Raw genomic sequence first — 26,452 nt, forward strand, 5'->3', positions numbered from 1 at the left:
AGTATATGTTAGGTGCAGACCAAAGTGAAAGAAATGTACCAGCTATGGGCCATCTTGACAGGTTCTGCAAATTGTGGTTCAAAATATTGATTAAACTATCTTGAGTTTACGGTCTAGGACTGACTCCCAGCCCTGCAACAAAAGGGATCAGAACTACACTTTGGCTTTGTTAGCAAAACCTTGGCTTATTTTATACTTTGGGTATTCTTTCCCATTCAAAGTTGCTGGGAATCTTTTGATGTTTCATACTTTGATGTCTGTATGTTTTGATGTCTGTCATTTATGGCACAGTTTCACAAGAGTACACCTGGCACTGCTCTTACTGGACAGGAAGGATGACATGGTTCAGCTCTTCCTGCCAGTACAAAGTAATGCAATAGTTACCAACAGGGGCATCTGCTAGGTCACCCACACAAGAGAAAGCTGTTGGCATTGGCCTGCTTGAGTAGCAACTTAAAAATATTCAGTGATTAGATTTGCATGATAAAAAGCCAAGAAAAGAACACTGAGTGAAAAGGCATTAAATATATTCAACTTCTGGCTGGCCATCTGGCAACTTGGGAATAATCATTTTGTTTAGCCATAAGAATTCAGCATGAGGCCATTTCTGAAAAGAGGTGACAAATTAAACATAGCTCTTTCTGAAGAACTCATTGCCATCTTTTGCTCCAAGAGGTATATACTGTTTTCACCTATTTTGATAGGTAATAATGACCCCAAGGAAATTCTTGTTATGGTTTCTGACCTGTCCAAGTTTCAAAATGTCCGAACCACAACACAGTCAGGACCACTGTGAACTCAGAAGTGTCAAAGAAGAACACTTTGTGAATCAAAATAGTGAAAGAAGAACCAGAAAAAGACGAGCACATGAAACAAGTCATGTAGTTTAATTGATGAAAGCCCATCATATGGCTGGGATCCATTCATGTTCTCAGATGTTGAAACCCACTGTCACACAGCCACATTTACATCAATTGGAAGGAAAACACAAGTTGAAGGCACATGGGGAGCTGGCATTGGCCAGGCCAGTACACAGACACAGGTTAAGGTACACGCCCTGCCATCACAAGCAGGTTCAATTCTTTGTATCCAGGGTAGCCAGGTACACAAACGGAGTGTTTGCCTCTTAAACGCTCATGACCGATTCAGTCCAGAGGATTTGGGATGAGGTTTCAGGCGACGCTGCTGCAGGCCCCTGAGAACGCATCTATTCTACATGAATGCAGCCACAAGCAAGAGAGCTCTCGCTGTCCCAAATCTCCCCTCAAGACGCAGAGCACAGGCTGTAACAGACCAAGGCACTTTTTTCAATGACTGGAAAGACTAATTAAAAAGTTTTCTAAAATTAGGCAGGGGCCGATTCCACCCTTTTTGGCTCGAGTTGCAGAAACTACAGGAAGAACAGCAGCAGGAATGGAAGGTATCGTCACAATTATTTACTGCTCGTTGTTCAAATGTGCCACAACCTGCCATAAGATTTTGGGGTTGGGAAAAGAAAGAAAAAAAAAAAAAAAAAAAAACTAGCCATACCCTCAAACATATAATTCAATCTGTATATAGAGGCCTAATTCAAGCAGTTAAGGTTTATCCAAATGCTAAGTGCGTGGAAAATAAGGGTGATTTATATAGGAGTAAAAAAATAAAAGCATTAGGAAATGTACACTGTGTTAATATAGATTTATATGAAGATAGATGTGAAGGGGAGCAGGGGCGAGGGAGATGCGTCAACGGGTCACATGGACCATCAGGAGTGCTTAGGGGACGCACAGCGAAAGGGTATACATGTCTCAGTATGCTTTCAGAGAGCAGAAAAACTGCTTGACCAGATGATGCTTCTGCTAACAGGCTCAACAGGATACCTTTGGCACAATCAGAACTGTTCTGAGAGCAGGTCACAGACCCTTTGAGACACAGTATCTCGACTGGTCCTCACTGTAAGTCGGTACATCTAGAGGGAAGAAAGGATAAAGAAGTAGTTGGGGGGTGTTCAGTTATACAGGAATTAATGCTCTGTAATTTGGAGGAAAGAATAATTGGAATTATTTTAACATATTCTGCTTTCACAATAAGCTTTAGAACATTAAAAGCGTGGGAGCCCCTAATGTGACATGGCTAAAACTGGACTATGATTTTATGAATATTTTAATTATTTTGAGAATGTTGTCAAATGCAATTACATTTTGTAGCCTTTTGGAATAACTACTAGAATAGTCAATATTATGATTAAAAAGTTGACACTGCACAACCCTTCAGTGCATGAGTATATAATGTGCTGCATGAATTTATACGCCGTTTTACAGTGCAGCGTACCTGTGCTTGTGTGTTGGGCTCTAGTCTCAATAGGCAGCCGACCTGTATAGTTTTGGTGTGGATCACACCAGCACCCACAAAGTTGGATGGATTTGGATCTACTCCATCCAGCAGTGCTGTTCCAAATCCAATGATCTGTCACCACCACCACCCCAAACACACACACACACACACACACACACACACACACACACACACACACACACACACACACACACACACACACACACACACACATTTCCCCCACCAAGAAAATACCATTAACTGAACATTAACTGACTCTTGCAAGAAAATCAATAGAATGTGTTTAAAGCATGCATATGAAAAGGATCAATGACTTTTGTCCATGTGTGGACAGATCAATTACCATTAATTAAACCTCATATTGGTTATGCATCTGCAGTTACCTTAGCTTTTGTAATCTCTGTGTCCATGGAATGCTTAGCTTTGAAGATCTTTTGCACCTCTTGCTGGGGACTGATAGTAAATAAATGAAGATACACTTTACAAACTATCCCATGCATTACCTAAATTAGTAAAATGTGTAATAAGGAAGACATTGTGTAAATGGAAAAAGACAAAAGTAGCATAAACATTGAAAAAGCAGAAACATTCTTATTCCTGCTATATGCTACAAAATACTGAATTCAAAATGAAAACGCAAACTTACAGCAATGGTAGGGAATATCCCATTTATCTCCAGGCACGAATGAAATAAACAGTAATGAAATATTAGCACTATTACTGTTCAGTCAATCCATTATGACTGAGATTAAATATTCTGACAAATAACCTTAAAGTAGGGGACTTAAAACATCAGGATATCTGCAGATGCACTGTATTGTAAACTAGCTTGCAACCACTGAAATCACACTTCATATTAAATCACATGTCATATTAAATGCATTACATACCAATACATTTAAAACAAAAAACACAATCAAAAAGACAAACAGTAAAAATCTAGTGGGCTGTGACGGCTGCTTACGCGCCAAGCTGCTTCCAGCGCTGAAAGAACTCTTGCGACGTCATCTCTGTAGGCTGGAAGAACTTGTTGAGGGTGACAGGGAGCCTAATAGAGATATTCTGCATACTACCTCCATACCTGCAGAGTACACTTCACTTTAGATCTAGGGTTAGGGTCAATTGCTGTTAAACATATTATCTCTCTCCCTTACCCTCCTATGACATATGCATACATAAAATATCCGTTGTGGGTCACAAGGTGTGAGCAACATTACGAAGTAGCAAACAAACACCCACCTGAAATGAACACTCAGCACAGGTGCTTCCACAAAGTCAGACAGGCACTCAATATTGAACACCTGCTGAAGCTGGGCACCCCCGTCTACTACAGGCTCTGGAGGTTTGGTGTGAATGTTCAGCTGTGGAGGAGCCATTAAGGACACAATGGACGCAGTATTTACAAAAAAAGTGAATGGACACAGGCACAAGGAGCAAGACCTTGGACAGTCTAATAATTAACGTGTTTGCATTGGCTGCAGTAAAGATACTGGGATAAATAAATAAATACACATATACATACACACACACACATATATGTATATATATAAAACTCTGCTCATAACACGAGCAGGTAGATAGATGGACAGCTTTACTGAAGTGACAACCTTTAATAAAGTTTTCACTAGCATCTGTGAACCACAGATATTCTTAAACAGAGGACCGATTTCTCATAATTTAAAAACGTTTATAATTTTACTAGGGACACTTAATGGGTGGCACAGTTCTGTTAAAGAACCTTCCAAAAGGATATGAGTGTTAAGGGAATCTTGACAGACCACAGAGGCAGAGAAATTCATGAACTGTGTGGTGGTTTTGTTTCCATAGAACACGTACATGCGACCTGCAGCAAACAGGGTGAGGGTAGAGGTATTGTGTAGGTAGGGTGAGGGTAGAGGTAGGGTGGAGGTAGGGTGAGGGTAGAGGTACGGTGAGGGTAGAGGTAGTGTGGAGGTAGGGTGAGGGTAGAGGTAGGGTGGAGGTAGGGTGAGGGTAGAGGTAGGGTGGAGGTAGGGTGAGGGTACAGGTAGGGTGGAGGTAGGGTGAGGGTAGGGTGAGGGTAGAGGTAGGGTGAGGGTAGAGGTAGGGTGGAGGTAGGGTGAGGGTAGAGGTAGGGTGGAGGTAGGGTGAGGGTATAGGTAGGGTGGAGGTAGGGTGAGGGTAGAGGTAGTGTGGAGGTAGGGTGAGGGTAGAGGTAGAGTGAGGGTAGAGGTAGGTTGGAGGTAGAGTGAGGGTAGAGGTAGGGTGGAGGTAGAGGTAGTGTGGAGGTAGGGTGAGGGTAAAGGTAGGGTGAGGGTAGAGGTAGTGTGGAGGTAGGGTGAGGGTACAGGTAGGGTGGAGGTAGAGGTAGTGTGGAGGTAGGGTGAGGGTAAAGGTAGGGTGAGGGTAGAGGTAGTGTGGAGGTAGGGTGAGGTTAGAGGTAGGGTGGAGGTAGGGTGAGGGTACAGGTAGGGTGAGGGTACAGGTAGGGTGAGCGTAGAGGTAGGGTGGAGGTAGAGGTAGTGTGGAGGTAGGGTGAGGGTAGAGGTAGGGTGGAGGTAGGGTGAGGGTAGAGGTATTGTGTAGGTAGGGTGAGGGTAGAGGTAGGGTGGAGGTAGTGTGAGGGTAGAGGTAGGGTGGAGGTAGGGTGAGGGTAGAGGTATTGTGTAGGTAGGGTGAGGGTAGAGGTAGGGTGGAGGTAGGGTGAGGGTAGAGGTATTGTGTAGGTAGGGTGAGGGTACAGGTAGTGTGGAGGTAGGGTGAGGGTAGAGGTATTGTGTAGGTAGGGTGAGGGTACAGGTAGTGTGGAGGTAGGGTGAGGGTACAGGTAGTGTGGAGGTAGGGTGAGGGTAGAGGTAGGGTGGAAGTAGGGTGAGGGTAGAGGTAGGGTGGAGGTAGGGTGAGGGTAGAGGTAGGGTGGAGGTAGGGTGAGGGTAGAGGTAGGGTGGAGGTAGGGTGAGGGTAGAGGTAGGGTGAGGGTAGAGGTAGGGTGAGGGTAGAGGTAGGGTGGAGGTAGGGTGAGGGTAGAGGTAGGGTGAGGGTAGAGGTACGGTGAGGGTAGAGGTAGTGTGGAGGTAGGGTGAGGGTAGAGGTACGGTGAGGGTAGAGGTAGTGTGGAGGTAGGGTGAGGGTAGAGGTAGGGTGAGGGTAGAGGTAGGGTGGAGGTAGGGTGAGGGTAGAGGTAGGGTGGAGGTAGGGTGAGGGTATAGGTAGGGTGGAAGTAGGGTGAGGGTATAGGTAGGGTGGAGGTAGGGTGAGAGTACATGGGGACACAGGAGTCTGAAATCTGCTTTAAACTCAAACACATCCAGGTCAGACAGATATTGTTGAAGAACTTACCCAAGTTCTGTCTGAACTCAGATTTTAGGCCTATCTGTAGAAGTTGGTTCTCATATAAGACTCCGTTGTTCTTACAAACAAACCTAAAGACAGACAACTACAGCAATTAGTACAATAATCTTCTGACATGTTACTTACCTTGCAAAGCTCAAATACACAAGTGTACACTTTGTCAAAGATTAAAAAAGCCCTAAAATACACACATTTAATAAAAGAAATCCAATAAACTGACAGTGTCTTTTGAAATTGCAGGATAAAACCCAGATTGATTCTGGGCTGGCAAAAATCGAAATGTTACCCTGATATACTGCCGGGCCAACAGTGCTTGGTCACCATCATCTACATTTTCTTTGTCCATTACTGTAAGAATTAGGTGAGGTCAGGACTTCAGCAGACCTTGAGAAGTTTTCTTCAATGATGGATGTGGAAGGTGCAACAGGAAGGCTGTCTGACAATACGTCCACCAGCAGACTGGCTGCGTTGGGGGCAGCAGGGGGGCTGACTGAGTTCAGAGCTGTGGTGTGACCCAGAAGATCTGAGGAGGGGGATGTAGCAACCTGCAAGAGGGAGGAGGAGATGAGCTACGTCATATGTAAAGGCTCCATCACGGAGGACACAAAACAAATGCCACGTCATGCTGTTTATATGCAAACAAAAACAGAGAAGCAGTTCCACACATACAAGATATCATATAATAATATATTCATATAATAAAAGCCAAACAATGAAAATTAAACCACACCCATTTACATCTCATGCAATTGAAATGAGTGATGGTGTGATATGAAGGTGTGGTATGATGTCACATTCAAATATTTTGTAAAATTCAGGTTAACAAACAAGAAATAGGCATTAAAAATCAAATATTAAAATGAATAATATGATGCCTTAACATATATTCTGTCTATTATGAATGTCATGAGAACTGAAGTCGACGATAAAATTCTGAGAACATGTTGATGTTGAACATGTTTTTCGAAGGTACTAAAAGTACTGTCATAGGGACTGGGGCTACAGAGGGCATCATCATAACCCCACAAATGTAGTCAGACATGAAAATGTGATGGGACAGATGAGGAAGATATCAACAACACGGAATAGCATGCCAAGAGCAACAGGTTTGTAGCAGAAAAACATGTCAAAATCATGCATCCATTTGAGTGGGATGATCACGCAATATGACAATGCCAGAATGCAAATGGTTTCACAGAGCAAAAGAAGGAAACACCTCAAACTTATCCAGAGACAAACATCCAGCTCGACACACAGAAAACACAGTGAATGAGTTTCAGTAGTTCACTTTATATCAACATATTAAAGAGTTCACATCCTGAAACATTGCCACTATTGTTGTTGTGCAATATACTATTTACTGAAACTGTAAATAGAAAATATATAAATCTGAATGCTTATGGTTCATTGGTTCATTTGATCATGTTGAAGTCAGAAGCTCAGATTCTGGTCACTTGACAATTTACTGAAATATCCAGTCCAGGGGTCCCTAAACTTTGGCTTGCAGCAATTGGTATGCACACCAGTTTTAAAGCAGCATTATGAGGAAGCTAGAAAGCAGTTTGTCATGCAACCCAATGAAACCCACGACCACGCAGGGACCTGGAGGAAGGTGGGCGCAGGCGCTGAAGTGGGAGAGCTGTAGGCCTGCGGTGACAACGGGGAGAGGGGGTGTGTGCAGAATGGAAAAGGTAGAAATGGGGCGTGGCCTGTTGGTTGGGGGAGGGGCTGCGGCCAATAGATCACAAGCCATAGAGGGAGGCGAGTGCTGAAGAACACAAGAGAGAAAAAAGCAAAGAAGGAAAATGTGAAAAGTTCAGACTTAGAAAAGGGGGGCGAGAAGCAAAGAACATGTACCGATTATCAGAGCAAAACAACAACAACAACAAAATCCCATCAATATTTAGTTAGTAAGCCTGAGATGTGAGAGCACACCTTGACATTAGTGTTGGCGGCGGGATGACCGCTGCTCCCATTGACGTTGGCGCTGCGCTCCTTGCGAATGTCGTCTATGTCAGGCACAGCTCCAGAACCCTTCTTCTTCTTCAGCTTGGCCAGGATGGAGGACTCTCTCTCAGGGAAAGGTGGCATCTCCTCCAATACTGTGGCCTTTAGGACCACAAATCATAAAACCGACACACACAATACGCGACTTAGATTTAGTACAATGTTCTAAGAATAAGAACATTGCAGCTTCAAAGCACACCGCAGAGGCTAATCCTCTTGATAAAATCCATTTGAGGTTTTTATATCATCACAGTTTCCCACATCCAACCACTAGGATCAGTTGGAAAGAACCACCAGGGTAAAGCAGGACAAACCAGTCCCCTCTTGATGGCTCCCATTGCTGAGATTCAGGCACTCTACCATAATCCAACCCAGATCCAAACCAGAGAACTGCGTGCTAAAATAACCTATACATGTTATATGCTGAAGTATATATGCTTATACTGGCTGTGTCATTTCTAATGTCCTGCTGAGCCGTCTCTGGGGTGGCCCCCATGGTTGGGGCAGAAGAGTCCGTGTAGACGCTGTACCAGTATGTCTGTGCTAGCGATGCTGCTGAGACGCAGGTACTCCACAGCGCGCTGCTGCAGCTCCACGTCTGCGTTGCGCAGCTGGCTGTCCGCCCGCAGCACTTCCTGGATGGTGCCCTTGGCCTCCGGGAAGAGGTTGATGAACTTGACGTAAGCGGAGAGCAGCAGCGCCCGCGTGGGCACCGAACACAGGTGGAACTTGGAATGGAGCAGGTTAAACTGTATAAGCGGACTGAGAGAGAGAGAGAGAGAGAGAGAGAGAGAGAGAGAGAGAGAGAGAGAGAGAGAGAGAGAGAGAGAGAGAGAGAGAGAGAGAGAGAGAGATATTAACTGATTCATTTCAGCACGGTCACTTTAAATTATCTGTACTAGGAGACAAACAATAATTGGGAGAAGTGAATGAAGCTTTGAGTACAACAAACACCTTTGTAGCTTAATTCTAGATTCTGCCCACAGCAATATTGGATTGGTAGAAATGTGGACCACATGAAGAATAAATCCCATCAAACATGGCTTTCAATATTTGTGAGAAATGTGTGAATGAAGCAGCCCATTTGCTTCCAGAGCATGAGGAAAAGCAAGAATATGTCAACACTGACAAAAAGCACAGTGGACTCGGTAGGATCTCTCATTTTGCTCGCTCATTCTTGCACACAGTCTTCATACTTTTCTCAGTTTTTGTTCCAATGCACAAGTCCACTCCAGCCAAACAAATCTAACACATGCATGCGACATGAGTCATACCTGAAATGTCACATTTGTTTGGTGAAATAATGTTTCTGTGATGTTGCATGAGGTTGCTCTAGTCTCCAAACGGGCAGCTCTCTGGCACAGCAACTACTTTGTATGTTCAGAACTACTGGAGCACAACGCTGACGTATGAACTACGTACCTAGAGCGTGGGTCTCCTGCGATAAGGTTGCCGAACTCGCCTAAAATGTAGCCTCCCACCTTCACCAGGTTTTCATGACAGGCAGGTGCCTGGAGGGCCTGAGGGAGAGAAAGGACAGATTAAACACATCCCATCAGAACTCCACATTTCCACAAGACAGCCACATTCCTCAATAGAGAGATGAGGAATCAGGAATGAACAGAAGGGTTTTAAGCAGTGCCTTAAAAAGTGTTTACACAATTTTGCAACCATAAAATAAGCTCTTTCGTTTCATTTAGCGGACATAAATTGTTCAGTTGTTTTGCCATGAATCTCAGTAGTTTGGTAATAAATAAACAAGACTGAGGTCGATATTTGGCATCAAACTAATTGTATTTAAATGTCATCGTAAACATTCATATTTGTATTTAACATAAAGAAACAACCCCTGAAAAGTCCTGAATATTAAAACAGGGTGCAGCCATGAAAAAGGAATCATACCTCAAATACAGTTTTGGCAGCGTAGCCCTGAACGTCTTCTCGGTTGATGACTATCTGAATGACTCTGTACCACACCTCCTCACTCACGTGGTCTCCAGCAATGCGGATCAGATTTAGTGTGGTGTCGACGTACCAAGTATAGTCCACTGCATATTTCTCCGCAAGTATGGCCACTTTCAAGACCTTATGGAGAAAGTGGTTGTTGGGGAGCGGGAAAGAAAAAACATTTATGGCTAATTGAAATGTTGAGGAGGCCACTTGGAGCCACTTTTTTTTTACATTAATTACTTACACAGTCAAATAGTCATAAGTAGCAATGGCTGCACTATTACGCTAATGCAAGCATTAGTGTACAACTACGGTGTAGCCATGGTAGCCAGGTGTGTTTTGTTGCATTACCAAAATTGTCATTGCTTCACTTTCAAGCAAAGAGGTGGCCTGCTTATTAAATAATACTTTGCTCTTTAACCAACTGCTAGCAAAACTGTGCCACATGGTAGCTGTAATCACAGGCTGGGAATGCTTGTATGAAGCTGAGATGAATGATAAACATCAGAAGAGGGTTACAACACTGCTCTCCCCTGGCAAACAATTTATTTTCGTGAACAAATAATGATATGCCATCACATTTCGCTTTTCCCCCAGAGCGACTTATGGGCTAATCGTGGTACCCATGCACAATTCAAATTCTTCCTGGTATAGCTTTGGCATTTGGCCAAAGAAGGCAACAAACTCATGCGTCATGATCGGCGTAGCATGTCACCTCCGGTACCTGGTGCTGCCCACGACATAATTTAACTTCTTGGTAGTGAAATTATAAACATACAAACACTTGGCTCTTATAGCCATTGTGAGAAAAGTTCAGTGTTTTTCCAAGTCAAATATTTATTTGTAATGAGCTCCCTAGAGTTTATCAATCACTAGATACCTGTTATTCTGTTGGCTAGCTAGCAGCAATAGTTTACTTTACAATAGATTAATTTACTCAGCTCTCCAAGTAAAGATTTATATAATGCATTCAATTTGTGGCAAAGCATGTCCAATGTAATTTTTTTGCCCACAGAACAAACACCTGATGTAGCAGGTTGCTAACAAGATTCTGCTACATTTTCTTAAACTAATGCACCTTTAAAGTGAGCCAAATATTAATATTTAGAAAATAATTAATTAAAAATGGTATAATATATAAACTTAAACTTAAATGTAGTAATGATGAACTAATACCCAATGATTATTTAGTGTTAGAGAAAAAGGTAGTGGGAAGATGATGGCGATAAACTTACGATTTCTTCTCGGATTGAGTAGTCTGCGGTTTCTAGGTAACTGAGCATCTCTGCGACTATCTGTTTGGCATTGCTGCGGTCACACATGGCGTAGAGCAAGTCGACAGCACGTTGCCGCACGCTCACGTCCCGCTCCGTCTGCAGGATGCAAACACTCCCCAAAGTCAAGGCTCGGCATGCTGGAGATGTGCCGGGTCAGAACTGACAGCTGTCTACTAAGTGCATCATTAAACTGATCCTCAGTCCGGGTTCTCAGCACCTAATTCATTGCAGATCTGTGTATCTGCCATGCTCTTCCACCAATGGGTCAACTCATGATGGGCTCAACAGAACGGCTGCAACATGCATGTTGGAGGAGGGTGGAAAACAGCGGTTCTGAGGACTTGGAGTGAGAATGACTGGCAGGTGCACTTCAAAGGGGGATGATTACCTTAAGAGCATTGATCACAGTCTCGATGTGTGTTTTGACAGCTTCGTGGGAGAACTCAGAGCTGGCGAGTGTGCACATGCTCTCTAGGGCAAGGTAGCGGAGGTTAGTCTCTCTGTGCTGCAAGAACTGACCCAACTGATTACACGCACGTACTAACAATGTGGGCTCACTGAGGGTTGGAGAGAGGGAGAGAGAGAGAAAGGGGGAGAGAGGGGAGACGGGGGGGGGGGGGGGGGGGGTTTGTTTAGAATTGGATAAACACATGATACAACTTGACAACAATAGATGTAACTTGAGTACAATTTAGTCTGAACACAGCATATCTGAACATTCGAAACCTGTCATGATGGATGATGAGACTGATGGCCTCAAACAGCACAGCATTCTTGGCATTGGAGTGTTGCACTTTCTTGGACTTGGGAGGCTCTTGAGCCTTATTCAGAATGGTTTCCAGACATTCAGTTAGACGTCCACGAATGGCTGCATCTTCTGGAAAGGTGTCAGCGATAAAAGCATAGAAAAGCAAAGGTTAATGTTTGCTTGCATCTATTTAAATGAAAAAAAAAACCCCACATAACTACAACAGTAAGAAGTGTAGCCACAGGTAAATACATTTGGCTTGTAAGATGACCTATAGGCAATCTGCATGGGAAATTATGCACATTCTTCTGACACACTGAGAGTTCATGCATATGCAGGAGTGTTGACAGTCCAACAACCGCACTATATACCACACATACAGAAATACTGGTATTCTTACACTTCATGGTTATTACTGCCCACTGCATGGAAATAATATAAATCTAAATACAAAAAAAAATCTACAATCATCTTAATATTGAACTGGAATCTTTTAATGCAGCATATATGGGAATGAATACATAGCCAATTTTTTTTTAAATGGTGAAGAGAAAACTACGTTTATTAGTGTTTTACCACATTTTTACCATAGTCACTTTAACACACAAACATGAACTGCAGTGGTTTATTTTGTAACTAATAGGGGGTGAAAATATTTTTCTTGTTTCTTTATGCACAGAATCTTGTAAAAGGCTCCATGACATCTCCCAGGACAAAGAGTCTACTTAATGATTCATTTCAACACTGTAATGAAAGAGCTGTCTGCAACTCCCCTAATAAATATCCAACTCGGCAGCACAATTAAGACCCAAGACAAATGATGTGGTGGAAGAAACGTTTGAGCCCATTAACAATGTTTCATATCATATATAAAGTATGAAGAAAGGAGAAAATGATGTGTATTATATACTCATCAATCTTTGCAATAAGTATGTGCAAAAATATGTTTAGAGTATGATACCAAGACCCATACTTTGGTCAAAAACTTAAGAGATGATACCAAAAAACTTGAGAGATACCAATAAAGGTTCATACCACATACCCAGCATACAGGCCTCCAGTGCACTCATGTACAGCAATGTGCATGTAAACTACAGCATGCCTGATAGCCATAACACACACACACATGCAGCCCCCCCACCTGGTGGTGGATAGCACTGCAGGAGGCGAAGGAGCTTGACTGACAGCCAAGGGGCAGCAACAAAATAATAGGTGTAGTCCTGCAGGTCTGTGGATGGGGATGTAACGATCTGACACAGAGAGAAGGGACACAACAAACAATCTTTACCAAATGGTGTCTATGAGTAATTTTATATTTCTAAAGAAACATTGGTCAGTTGCCTTATATAGGCTTTAATGGTTTCTTATGTTTCAAATAAGAAACATAAGAAACCATAGTTTTCACATAGTCCATAGCACATTTAGCTTTAATTCATAGACTTTAGCTTCTCTCAAATCTCAAGAAAGATCTCAATCTAAAGATCTCAAATCATTACTCTGCATTTATAAATCACAAATCTCTGTATTTTGTATTCACTGGGGTACCCTTCTCTTTATATCTTGTTACAGATTTCAATGTTGGGATGACCAAAGCCCAAATGGGACAATTTGGTAGGTAATTTAGCTTACAGATTTATCTAAAGTTATCCATACTAGCAAATTAGAAGGCAGCTCCTGTACAGTGTTGGAACACTTTGACTTTCTGTAAAATGTATATTGCGCACAACACTGGTATGTTCATTAAATTACACAAATTTGAGTTGAGTTGGGGCAGTCAGCTGAGAGTGGGGATTTTACCCTGCTGAGTCTGGCCACAGCCAGAGAAACGGAGGTCTTGAAGTCATCCGGGTTCTTTTGAGCCAGAGTGATTATGAGACTCGTGGCAGCAGTAACCACCCCCTGTAATAGGTACATTAATACCATTACATACACATTTGTTTTTTGGTTAAAAAAATGCCAATATCTAAGTATGGGATTACAACAAGGAAAATATGTATTTGAACACCCTGCGACTTTGCAAGTTCTCCCACTTGGAAATCACGGAGGGTCTGAAATCTGAAACAATCAAAAATAAAAAATCCGGAAATCATAATGTATGTTTTTTAATAATTTTTTGGGTGTTACTCACAAATAAGATGACAATTTCAGACCCCTCCATGATATTTAAGTGTGAGAACTTGCAAAGTTGCAGGGTGTTCAAATATTTATTTTCCTCACTGTACACATTTTATAATTGGCTCATCATCAGCCCTTTTTCTACCAATGAGGAATGGGTTCTGTTCCAGGTTGTGCTCCTGAGAACCAGGCATTAAGGGTGAGAAGCTGAGCTAGAACACGACTGTACCAGGTGCTGGTCGTTGAGCAGATGCACCACGCGAGAGGTCCACTCCCCCATGGGGATCAGGTCTGGAGAAGTCCTGTTGAGACGTAGTAAACACAGGGCTGCACTCTGCTTCACACTGTCCATTGTGTCCCTGTGAAATCCACAGTGAAGATATTATCTGGATGATTCTGATGTGCATAATTAAAAAAAATCACTGGATTAAAGAGGGACTAAGAATTGTGCCACGCTGGTGCCATCCAGGGATACTGGCCAGCAAATGTATACATGTAACAGGCTCCAAAGTTTGTCTCAAGACCCTCTACCTGTTGAATGCCAATTTATTAGCCATGGCCAGGTATAACTATCCTTCTTCAGAATGAAACTGTGACTGGCTTGACTAAGTTGGTTGGGCTAGTGTTAAGACTGGGAAGTGCCATGGTTTGGTGAATCAGTGCACCTCCATTACCTCCCAATCAGTAACACAAACACAGCATAGGACACACTCATGTTATTAACCCCATGTAGGACCAGCTGTGTTAGGACCAACAGCCCCAGCTAAATAGCGAGGTTGTTAACATTGTTAGTGGTAACAGGCTAGGAGTTTCTTGGATACCCAACAGCATGGTATTTTGTGTAAGAATATAGCCTATCATAGATTTTTATTTTTCTCCATAATCTTCCCTTCATTCCTCTATAAAAGTCATGAATCGATGAGCCACTTGATAAAAGTTACGAGAGCAAACCTTCTTATCATAGTTAGTCAGGCTATCTACTGTTCTTTGCTACATTAGGACAAACACAGTAAAAACTATAAAACATCTACCGATTCCAATAACTGCACCCTGCACCCATAAGGCAGCTCACATGAATTAGGTTAACACCACACACATTTACCACGTGACACACATTACCTGACACATTTATCATTATATCATTATCTGTTTTAGCTTATTTTTTGCTTGTCTTTTCACTTATGCTTACAAATGGTTAGGATGGAGGAGGTGGGACTGAAGGGTGGGAGTGGATCTCTGTGGTGGCCACATCTGGGGCGGAGCTGTAAAATCGATCATGGCTGCTTTAAATCAAGGCTCTTATGGCACTGCATAGTGGACCTGCCCCCTCACTCACCCTGCCACCAAGATGCGTGGCACCTCTGCTGCGAATGCTTCGGCCATTTCCCTGCTGCCCACGTTGGCGATGCAGTGCAGGGCCAGGTTCATGAAGGTGGGGTTACGACTAGACAAGTCATTCTTTATGGCGTTGTTGATGAGCCGGATCAAGTCACTGTTACTGTTCACCAGCACAGAGATGAACAGATAACCCTGGAAAATGCCAGAGAGATCACATCCACTGGAAAGGTACAGGATACAATTATTCAGCTCAGTGTGAGAAAAAGAACATAGTTTGGCAAGATCTGAGCAAAGAACAAAAGAACAAAACAAAGCCACACACACAGGCTGAGCCGTACATGCACACGCATGCACACACTCATCTACGTGAACCTGAATGTTTCATTTTCAGTTGCCCACAAACACAAGTGCAAACATGCACAGTACCAGTGCCAGATCACTCACAATCTGTTTCTCTGTGTATTTGTTGGAGCTGAGGAGGTTGACTGCCTCCATGTGGCCAAAGTCGATGTCATGGCCCAGCAGGAAAATGAAGAGCAGCTTACAAACATATTTCTTCTTACTGTAACCATCCAGAGCCTTGTCTCCTAAAATACACCACAGCAGGGAATGTCTACTGTTAATAGGACTGGACTATATTTATGGGCAAAATTTATATCACTATATATTAATTAATTTCAGTCAATAAAATATATCGATATGAACAATATAAAAGCCATAGAAAACTGCCAAGAATGCCCACAATGGATGTTTGTCCTTACAAATGTCTGGAAAATGAATGTCAAGTATATGAAGTATCCTCCTATAAAATATTTACTTTAGAAATAAAAATTTATTTGTAATCAGCCTTCATAAATGAACATGAAGCCCGACATTGCAGTTGAATAGACAAATTCGTCGGCTTTGTCAATATTAATATCTTCAATAGCCGAACCATTTCCACACCACAGAATTAGTGTTTCCCAGGTGTCAAGTAATGAAGTACAAATACTTCATTACCTTACTTCAGTAAAGTATAGATACCCAAAATTTCTACTGAAGTAATTATTTTTCATCCGACATTTTATTTCTACTCATTACATTTTTGCACAATTATCTGTATTTTCTACTCCTTACATTTTAGAAATAGCCTCGTTACTCCCATTTTATTTTGGCTTGTTCTGAGTCTGGCTTGTCATCATTAAAAAGGAGCTCCGTTGTAGGTTTTTGAAATTTTTGTCTCGTCATCTGTGTATTTGTCATCATGGTAATAAATGTTTTGTATCGTGTACCACTCCCTCGCTGCCCCTCCCTCACCACCGTGACTATTTGGTTTTAACAAAGTTGCATTTTACTAAAATGCATTCGTTTTAAAGGGCATGTATGTGGCTGAAATAGTTAGCCTAGTGAATCCTTATTTTTTAACATTGACATTTTAAAATAACATTAGTCTTTATGGCTTTTAGAAAAATGTTTTTTTGGGGGGAGGTGGGGTAGTGCCCTATAGGCCATGTGACGCGGCCTACGGTTTTGTCCTTATAATGAAGTGAAAGATGGCGTTCTGAAGGAGATTAAAGACATCTCATTTTACTCTGCCACTTCAGTTATGTGGTCAAGCTCAAATATGACCCTATACATGAGCTTTACAATACATTACATTACTGCAAACTTGTGTAATTGTATTATTATGCTACTTTATTATTATTGTGGCACATTGTCTTAAAGCTCCTTTGGGGAAGCAAGAAGCAAGAAGAAGCCCAGAAGCAAGAAAAAATTCTATAAATTTAAAATGACAATATTATCGTTTATCGCAATAATTTCTGGGACAATATATCATTCTGAAAATTTTGTTATCGTGACAGGCCTAGGTCGAGAAGAAACTAGTGACTTTGAAGATCAGCTGGCCCACTATGAGCACCACAGCCCACAATTGTATACAGATACAATGTGTTCTGTTGAAAGCATAATCCCAAATAAACAGTGAACTGAATTAAGATTAACTGAATTGGAAGTTAAATTGAACAAAGGTTAAACTAATAGAGAGGAGTCCAGACAGGAAGCAGAGATCCACAACTCCACAAGGAACAAGCAAGCTAGACAGCTCTTTGGTTGGTGTACTAAGAACATGGGCTTTTACTGCTAATGTGGCAGAACTGAAAACAGGGCAGTCATGGCCTGGTGGTTAGGGAACTGGTCTTGTGACAGGAGGGTCCCGGGTTTGATCCCCAGACCTGAGGCCATGACTGAGGTGCCCCTGAGCAAGGCCCTTAACCCTCAATTGTATAAAAATGAGATAAAAATGTAAGTCGCTCTGGATAAGGGTGTCTGCCAAATGCCGTAAATATAAATGTAAATGTAAAACAGACATGGAACAGAATTACATAACACAGGGGAAACGCGATCCCTCCAAAAAGCTTAATAATAACACCTAAAGGTGTCAACTGTAGACTCCAGAATACCAAACTGGACAAACAACCTATAGAAGGTTCTGTACAAGAACTGGCTGGAAAACTTTAATTTAATTAGCTTGAACAGTATAAATGTAAATTACCCAGTACCACCTTCACAATAGTGAACTATTCCATCATTTAATTTGTCAATACTCTGAAATACATTTACAGCTTTGATGGTCAGTTCAAATTCCAACACAGTACCTCTACTTACCAGCTGAAATTGTCATTTACAAGATTTTCTAGGCTAAAAACTGTTGAAAGGACTATTTATGAGAGTTAAATGTAAAGCCAAGAATATGTAAACTTGGCTATTTCTCGTAAAATGTACTTTAGAGGAGTAGTTTGCTGCGAAGCATAAAGAAATACAAAAAAAGTTATTCTTATAAAAATTACATTTTACAAAATAAATTATATTTCATAAAAATCTGTAGTACTGACAGGCATTCTAACATTGTTTTACACCCTTCTTAGCCCCCCCACCCCCTCAAACTTACCTTTAAACTTGGAGCGAATATTGGCCAACTCTTTGTTAATTCGTTTAATCTCTGCCTCCTTGCTTTTGCCTGAAATTAAAAGTGCAAAATATGTCTTTTATTCCATGTAATATATTGTCATGTGCTGCTTATAACAAAAAGATGATGTATTAATCTGTTAGGCTAATTGTAGACAAAAAGCATCATATCATTCAAAAGCATGCACGTGCACACGCACACACACCAAACCCAAGCATATAGAGTACCAACTTCCTTTTTCTCCCTTCTTTGGTAACCTTCCTCAGAGACGTTTCTTAATAGAGAATGTTACATGGTCTGAGATCATTTTTCCCCTCTCTTTGTGATAAGCTCTGACAGAGAACATCTCATACTTTCATGCATTAAATACCATACACACAAGTGTGGTATCTGAAGATTTTTCCAGGGAATTACTGTATTGTAGTGTAGCAAAATATGCACATGTAGGCCTAGTAAAAAATTGCAGTGATGTAAATAAGACATTTACATGTTCACAACATTCGGAGGATTCTGCCATTTCTCTCTGGGGAGGCCACTCAGGTCCTTATCCAGTCCCTTGTCATCTCAAGACTGGACTACTGCAACTCCCTCCTGGCTGGTCTTCCTATGCATGCCATCAAACCCCTGCAACTGATCCAGAACGCTGCAGCTCGGCTGGTCTTCAACCTTCCCAAGTTCAGCCATGTCACTCCCTTGCTGTGCTCCCTCCACTGGCTTCCGGTAGCTGCCCGCATCAAATATAAAACCCTGGTGCTGGCCTACAAAGCAAAGAATGGTCCAGCTCCTCCTTACTTGATGGCCATGGTAAAACCCAGAAGCATACCTAGAGCCCTCCGCGCTAGGGATGGGCGATATAATATCGTTCACAAAAATACCAGTACATTTCTTTATTCGATAGGATTTCGCAACATTATGACGTAAGGACGCAGGTTGTGCGTACAGCGCGCAAAATAAACATGGCCAACAGCGGAGAGAGCAGCAGTGCTCACACTGTGAATGATTTAGTTCCTAAACGAGGAGCTACATCAGTAGTGTGGAAGTATTTCATGAACAGTTCACGTTCAAAGTTCACAATTTTAATTATGAACTAGTTAAAAGTTCAGTTCATTTTACTTTTTTTCGTGAGATATTGAAATACTTTTTTCACGATTTGGCTGTTGCGCAATCAAGGGGCGGACACAAATGCGAAGTAGATAGTACAATCTCATTAGATTTTATTTCACATCTTACATCTGCAGACGACACGCGAGTGGACCGCGAATGACGTGGCATGATGAATAGAGAACTAACGCTTAATACACTAAAAGGCAGCGGAAATGACAAGGGTACAAAACTAGACCAAACAAGAGTACAACTAATTGTTACATACACTGACATGAACAAACACACGGGAAGCAAGTAACGGCCATACATGAACATGAAGTCTAACAGAATATACATGTATTGCCAGGCACGATATCACTTTAGAGAACACGGAGACCAAACATGAACTGAAAACCTAAAACACTACGAACCTGAAAATGGAACAGACTTTAACCATACACAAACACGAAGCTAATAAAAACCACGAATCACAGATAAGGCGTGAATACCGTGCACACCCAACTAGGAAATAAAGAAACGACAATGATCCCCGAAGGTATAGTCTGGACATAGGCTATATATACACACCAACTAGGAGATAAAGAAACGACAATGATCCCTGAAGGTATAGTCTGGACATATACACACCAACTAGGAGATAAAGAAACGACAATGATCCCTCAAGGTATAGTCTGGACATAGGCAATACAGACACACACACTTGTAAAACTAAGACGAGCTAACACGGAACAGCTGAAACAGAGGGGCGTAACAAGAACAAGGAAAACATAAAAACGACGAGACTAAAAGGGGACGGAGCCAGACGTGACAAGTACAAGCTAGAAATCACTATATGTTCTTATACGTGCTATGCCTACCCCGCTCTGCTGCAATTCATCATGGGTAACGTCGTGCGGAAGCCAGTATGTTATTAACTAGCCAGTATGTTAACTATTCTCATGCGGACACTACGTTGCCCACAATGCATTGCGCACACAACGTCAAAACCATTTCTGTCTGGTGATGCATGATTTAAGCGGCACCAGCGAGAATACAGGAGGGAGGAAATTTCTCTCGTTGCGTTTCAAAAGAGAAAACAGATGTCACTCAGTTTTCAATGGAAACAAATTCCAACGTTCATTTACAGTGATGTCTACCGTTCATGACACATAATGTGAACTAATTCACGTTCAAGTTATTAAAAAATGTGTTTCGTTCAGTTCAACGTTCACGAAAAAATGAGCGTGTTCAATGAACGCGTTCTTTTGAACTCGCACAACACTGTGAATAGTGAATTTACTTGAGTTTCTCTTTTAACAACTTCCGCCCTGTCCTGCCTCTCTTCTTCGCGCAACTCATTTGGGATGTAGATTTGACTTATTACTGCCTCTGTTATTACCTTTTGGGAAGAAAAAATATCGAGATATATATCGTATATCGCCATTCAGCTAAAAAATATCGAGATATTATTTTTGCTCCATATTGCCCAGCCTTACTCCGCGCCTCAAGTATGACTCGTCTTGAGCCTCCATCATCCAGGACACATGGGAGACAAGCATCCAGACTTTTCTCTGTTCTGGCTCCAAGGTGGTGGTATGAACTTCCCTTGAGTGTCTGAACATCGGAGTCACTTGCTGTCTTCAGACGCTGACTGACGTAATTATGCTTCGTCTATTGTGCTTTATCGTCTCTTTCCTCAGGTGTTTGTTACAGGTATTGCTTACTGTCTTTTTCTCAGATATTGTGCATAATTGGGTTATAGGAATTGCTTACTGTCTTTTTCCTCAGGTGATGTGTATATTCAGGTATAATAATGACTTGGCATAATTGTTAGGTATTATGACTTTCGTCTAGTGGTTTTTCCAGCTTGGAGTACCTTGTGTTCAGGACTATCTATACTACCTTGGAGATTCCAAGCAACTATGTAGCACTTTTGTAAGTCACTCTGGATAAGAGCGTCTGCTAAATGCCATAAATGTAAATAAGGTTTCCAGAGAAACAGGGTGTTGTGGACTAGGGTTGGGCGATGTCTCCTTAATTGGCAGATGACGATGTTTATAGTGAAACATCGCGATGGACGATGATATCGTTGGGGGGGGGGGGGGGGGGCTACAATTTAAAAACAATGATTATAAAATAAAAGTAGTATAAAATAAGCTATATGGTGATAATTCTAAAAAGCGCCCCGTTTTCGGTGCGAACCGGTATACCGCCCAGCACTAAGTTAGCGCGTTTCGGGAAGTCATGCTTTCTGTTTGTTTTATATTTTTCTTGCTCTTATTATATTTTCATTCATTATTCTTTCCTTTGTTTGTTGTTCTGCTGTGATATAGTGAAATCCATGATGATTTATTTTAAAGCTTTTTCAAAAAAAGGTAAATTCCCTAGCCATTCATAAGCTCTGTCACTTCGTTTTGTTGTTCAACTTTTAATAAACGTGTTTACAAACACATTCATGTCTATTGTTTTTTGTAGCCTTTGCACTGCAAAATGAATGCTTTCGCTGAAGTTGAACGTCATACTTGACAATGAGCAAGTTTCCCGACGCACAATGAGCAGGCTTATTCTATTAGCGTGAATAACATGAAATGTTTAAAATTAATACAGACATGTAAAAAAAAACGAAGACAAGCTATAACCTAGATATAAATAATATCATAATAATAATAATAGAATAATAAATAGAATAATATGCCAATTAGGCATATTTGTAGCAGTAGGGTATTTTAATTTTCATCCCTGACTCTAATTCATATAAGTTATATATAACTTATAGTCATGGTCAGTCATGGTCTGGTGGTCAGGGAACTGGTCCTGTGACCGAAGGGTCATGGGTTCAATTCCCAGGCCTGAGGATTCCCAGGCTCCCCAGGCTAGGGCTAGGACTGCCCACCGCATTATCATAAATGACAATGGACAATGATATCGTCCATTGGCACAACCCTACTGTGGACAGAGGTTCTTAATCAGTTGTATAAGCAAAATACAAGCATTTGTTTCATTGAAGTTCCTACATATACCTAGGTTTTTCATTCCCTGGGACATTTACATGCTACAGTATGAATTAGCATTTAACCACACCACTTAGGATGTAAAAATAGGATCTTAAATATTAGTGTCACCATTAATTTGTGTGGACTGTTGGACTGCATTTTATAGGCCTACATTTAATCATCTCTGACACGGTCAACACAGTAGTGCTTACACAGAATTTTTTTAGTTTAAGAGTTTTATATTTATATTTTGCATTAAACAATACATCATGCACTTAGACAACTTCCACAATGATTACCATGATTAACAATTTGTTTCAGTGACAACACCAATTAGTAGAAATTTGCCTTCTCACAGTGCCTTGTAACAATGCTCACCAGGATACATACATTTCTGAAGCTACTTGATCAGATACATACATTACCGATGTGACATGTAGCCTATTTCCTGAACTGCTATTGACACTTGTTCCATGCAACTCTTGTTTACAAATCTCACACAGGGTCACGTGTGATTATCAAAAGTGAATAATTTTCATTTAAGAATTATTGCAAGACTAAATACGACGCAGATGTAAATAACCAACCTAACTGTACAAAGATAAAGATGATGGGTTTTTTTCCAGTAAAAGTGGTGTTCAGATGTAATGCTTGACATCATGTTCTGTTCATGTTTCTTGCGTAATGCGAGCATGATCATCTGACATTTACGACAGGGACAGTTAGAAATACAACCCTTAGACTATCTCAAGCTGACCACCTAGTCTAGCCACGGAACAGCATGGCTAGCGATGTGGTCTTACAGGTGCTGGTCATAAAATTTGAATATTATGAAAGGGGTGATTTATTTCAGTAATTCCATTCAAAAAGTGAAACTTGTATATTATACTCATTCATTACACACAGACTGATATTAAGTGTTTAGCTATTTTTTTAATTTGATTATTATAACTAATGAAAACTCCAAATTCAGTAGCTATCTAGAATATTGTGGAAAAGGTTCAATACTGAAGACACCTGGTGCCACAATCTAAACAGCCAATTAGGGCTGCGAATCTTTGGGAATCCCACGATTCGATTCAGAATCGATTCTTGAGGTCACGATTCGATTTTTTCCCTATTCTTTCAGATCCCTTCGATTCAAAAACGATTATTTTCCGATTCAAAAACGATTCTCAATTCAAAACAAGCTGCTCTGCTGGCATGAAAGCAGAGTACATTTATAAAGATATTATAATTGTAAAAGTTTTATCAACATATTGCAATAATGTAAACACACAAAAGTAAATCCAAGACAACATGTCTGTTTGAGGCTGACACTCAGAATACTACATTAAACTAATAAAACTGTAGCAACATAAATAAAATTGGTAGGCTTAGGCTAGCTGCCAGAACTGGCCACTACTCAAAAATTTTATTATACAAAAATAAACAACAAATTGCTTTGTACAAGAATTAGGCTAGCTGCCTATTTCTGAGAACATGCCACTTCCAGAAACAAAATTACACGTTTTTCCTTAACAAATCACAAAAATTAAAAATATATGAAAGTGCTTCCAAAAATAAAAGTGCTGTTACATTAATAAAATGGGTAGGCTTACTTTAGCTGCTAGAACTTCCACGTCACAGATGAAAAATATGTATATATACCGTATTTTCTAAAAGCCGCATATATCTATTGAACTGAATACATTTAACTGAACTAATCAGTTTCTGAACGGTGTCTGTAGCATTTCATGTGCGATAGTGTTGTGGCGAATTCCGACTCCCCTCGTTTATCCGCATAAAGATGCTACAGATTATATTGTCGATTTATGTTTCTATGCATAAATAAGAGCTAGACTTTAGCTAATTATCCATCACAGCAAACGGCATTATCTATGTCCAAAGCCACACTGGCTCAAGAGTGTTAATTATTTTAAATAAAATACACACTGGCTATAACGAAGTTCACCTCTGACCACGACTTCGCAGTATTACAGCAGTATTATGTCTAAATATCTAGTTAGGACAAAGCTAGAGTGCTCAATGAACTAAGTTATTTTTATTTTAACTTTATTGTACCAGGAGTTATAATCACTGTAACTCCCGAATATCATCTGTAGCGTCTTTATGCGTGTGCAAACGATCAAGCCCATTCTAACCCGGGTCGGGTTGACGGTAAAATCTAAAATGTTTCCAAATGGTTGCTTTCAAAGACCGCGGAGACGTTTGGACTTCATACTTTTAGCGGCGCAACAACAAATACCGTACACTACACAACCCGCTGTAGCTTTACTAGCATGCCTGCACATAATCAAAGCTGTTGCCTTGTTTTGCCTAGCACTATGGTGGCTGAGAAGGCACACACACACACCCAAAAAAAATTAGATGTTTTGAAAATGAGAATCGATTCTGAATCGTTCAATGTTAGAAACGCGATTCGAGCTCGAATCGATTTTTCCTGCACCCTTACAGCCAATTAACTCAAATCACCTGCAAAGGCTTTAAAATGGTCTCTCAGTCCAAGCACACTAATAGAAAGGTGAATGGAGGAAAAGATGTGGTAGAAAAAGTGTGCAAGCAATAGGGATTACTGCACCCTGGAGAGCATTGTGAAAAAAACCATTCAAAAATGTGGGGGAGATTCACAAAGACTGGACTGCAGCTGGAATCAGTGTTACAAGAACCCCCACATATAGACGTATGCTAGACATGGGTTTCAGCTGTCACATTCCTTGTGTCAAACCACTCTTGAACAAGGTAACAGCGTCAGAAGCATCTTGCCTGGGCTAAAGACAAAAAGAATTGGCCTGCTGCTGAGTGGTCCAAAGTTGATTAAATTAAATTTAGCATATTCTTTGGAAATCAGTATCCCAGAGGCTGGAGGAAGAGAGGAGAGGCACAGGATGCACATTGCTTGAGGTCCAGTGTGAAGTTTCCACAGTCGGTAATGGTTTGGGGTGACAGGTCATCTGCTGTGCTTTCTGATGTCTAAGGTCAACACAGCAGTCTTCCAGGAGGTTTTAGAGCACTTCATGCTTCCTGCTGCTGACCAACTTTATGAAGTTGGAGATTTCATTTTCCAACATGACTTGGCACCTGCACACAGTGCCAAAGCTACAAGTACCTGGTTTAAGGACCATGGTATCCCTGTTCTTAATTGTCCAGCAAATTCGCCTGACCATAACCCCATAGAAAATCAATGTACTGTTGTGAAGAGGAAGATTCAATACGCCAGACCCAACAATGCAGAAGAGCTTAAGGCCACTATCAGAGTAACCTGGGCTCTCATAACATCACATAACACAGACTGATCGACTCCATGCCACACTGCATTACTGCAGTAATTCAGGCAAAAGTACTGTTCATGCTCATACTTTTCAGTTGGCCAGCATTTCTAAAAATCATTTTTTGTATTGGTCTTAAGTATTCTAAATTTCTGAAATACAGAATTTTGGGTTTTCATTAGTTTTCCGTTATAATCATCAATTTAAAAGAAATACACCCTTGAAATATGTGTAAGTCACTGTGTAATGAATGAGTATAATATACAAGTTTCACTTTTTTAATGGAATTACTGAAATAAATAAACTTTTTCATGATATTCTAATTTTATGACCAGCATCTGCACTTAGCCGGCTAATGTTAACTTACATTAAGGTTCAAATCACATCCAGCATCCAGTTAGCCACACCTATCTGATCCGCTAGCTAGCCAACTACATAACTTACTCGCACTAGTTAGTAAGCACATTTGTATTAGGGCTGTAAGACAAATGTACTTCTCTTAGGGAATACAATAATTTGTCTAGCTAATATTTTCTCAACATTGTGCAAACAGACATAGATACACAGCTAAACGTAACAATTCAAGATAAGTTGTTAAATAATGATTTGTCTCCAGTCGCTTAAATGTATCATAAAATTAGCTAACCTAGGCTAGATAGCCAACGTTAGCTAGCTAGTTAGTTTGGAAAACAACAATTAGCCGCAAACAACTTACAGTTTCTTATGTCAGAGATAAAGACGGCAAGGCCTCGCATTCCATCGCCCTTAGAAACCGCTGGCATATTTGTTGAGGACGATATTTTATGTCCTTTTTCGAATCAAGCAAATCAAGACAAAAACTGGATTTAGGATGTTCTTCTTCTATTACATTTCCGGAAAACACGACACGACAACGCTTTACTGACTCCAATAGGTTGTGCTTAAAATGATATCTTATTGAACGAAAAAGAAAACCCTGGACTTAAAGGAGCGATATGTCATTTTACCATTAAAATGAAGCAAACAATATTTATGCAGCTTCTTTCTTTTTTTGTATAAACTACAGCTCGAGAAAGACGAAGAAT

At 40.9% G+C, this 26,452-nt stretch overlaps 1 protein-coding gene across 7 annotated transcripts; it reads right to left on the reverse strand.

The window, feature by feature from the left end:
- Positions 1-868: 868 nt before the first annotated feature.
- LOC143527800 (AP-2 complex subunit alpha-2) lies at positions 869-26,452 on the reverse strand. Of its 7 annotated transcripts, XM_077023097.1 has the most exons (23): positions 26,104-26,442; positions 18,026-18,094; positions 15,544-15,686; positions 15,098-15,291; positions 13,991-14,120; positions 13,444-13,545; positions 12,788-12,896; positions 11,625-11,775; positions 11,287-11,455; positions 10,857-10,994; positions 9,574-9,756; positions 9,094-9,191; positions 8,202-8,433; positions 7,600-7,773; positions 6,049-6,209; positions 5,653-5,735; positions 4,087-4,177; positions 3,574-3,696; positions 3,299-3,415; positions 2,718-2,787; positions 2,311-2,445; positions 1,860-1,948; positions 869-1,283 (listed from the first exon to the last, which is right to left on the reverse strand). In XM_077023097.1, exons 1-22 carry the CDS (start codon positions 26,168-26,170, stop codon positions 1,871-1,873), a joined length of 2,817 nt encoding a protein of 938 aa, XP_076879212.1. In that variant the 5' UTR covers positions 26,171-26,442; the 3' UTR covers positions 869-1,283; positions 1,860-1,870. The 7 variants fall into 7 exon arrangements, 3 of the variants coding, with proteins under 3 accessions (XP_076879212.1, XP_076879211.1, XP_076879213.1); XR_013134268.1 differs by having other exon boundaries at positions 869-1,948; positions 2,718-2,780; positions 26,104-26,445; XM_077023096.1 differs by having other exon boundaries at positions 869-1,948; positions 26,104-26,440.

Source organism: Brachyhypopomus gauderio, chromosome 12, assembly GCF_052324685.1.
Source record: "Brachyhypopomus gauderio isolate BG-103 chromosome 12, BGAUD_0.2, whole genome shotgun sequence".
Taxonomy (NCBI): Eukaryota; Metazoa; Chordata; class Actinopteri; order Gymnotiformes; family Hypopomidae; genus Brachyhypopomus; species Brachyhypopomus gauderio.

What these genes read in the sequence shown, in the direction of transcription:
- LOC143527800 (XM_077023097.1), bottom strand. Translation starts at nt 26,170, where the DNA reads ATGCCAGCGGTTTCTAAGGGCGATGGAATGCGAGGCCTTGCCGTCTTT. An exon ending in TATCTCTGACATAAGAAACT is followed by an intron (nt 18,095 to 26,103) that starts GTAAGTTGTTTG and finishes TTTTAATTTCAG; the next exon opens with GCAAAAGCAAGGAGGCAGAG. An exon ending in CTGCCAAAACTGTATTTGAG is followed by an intron (nt 9,192 to 9,573) that starts GTATGATTCCTT and finishes TCTCTCCCTCAG; the next exon opens with GCCCTCCAGGCACCTGCCTG.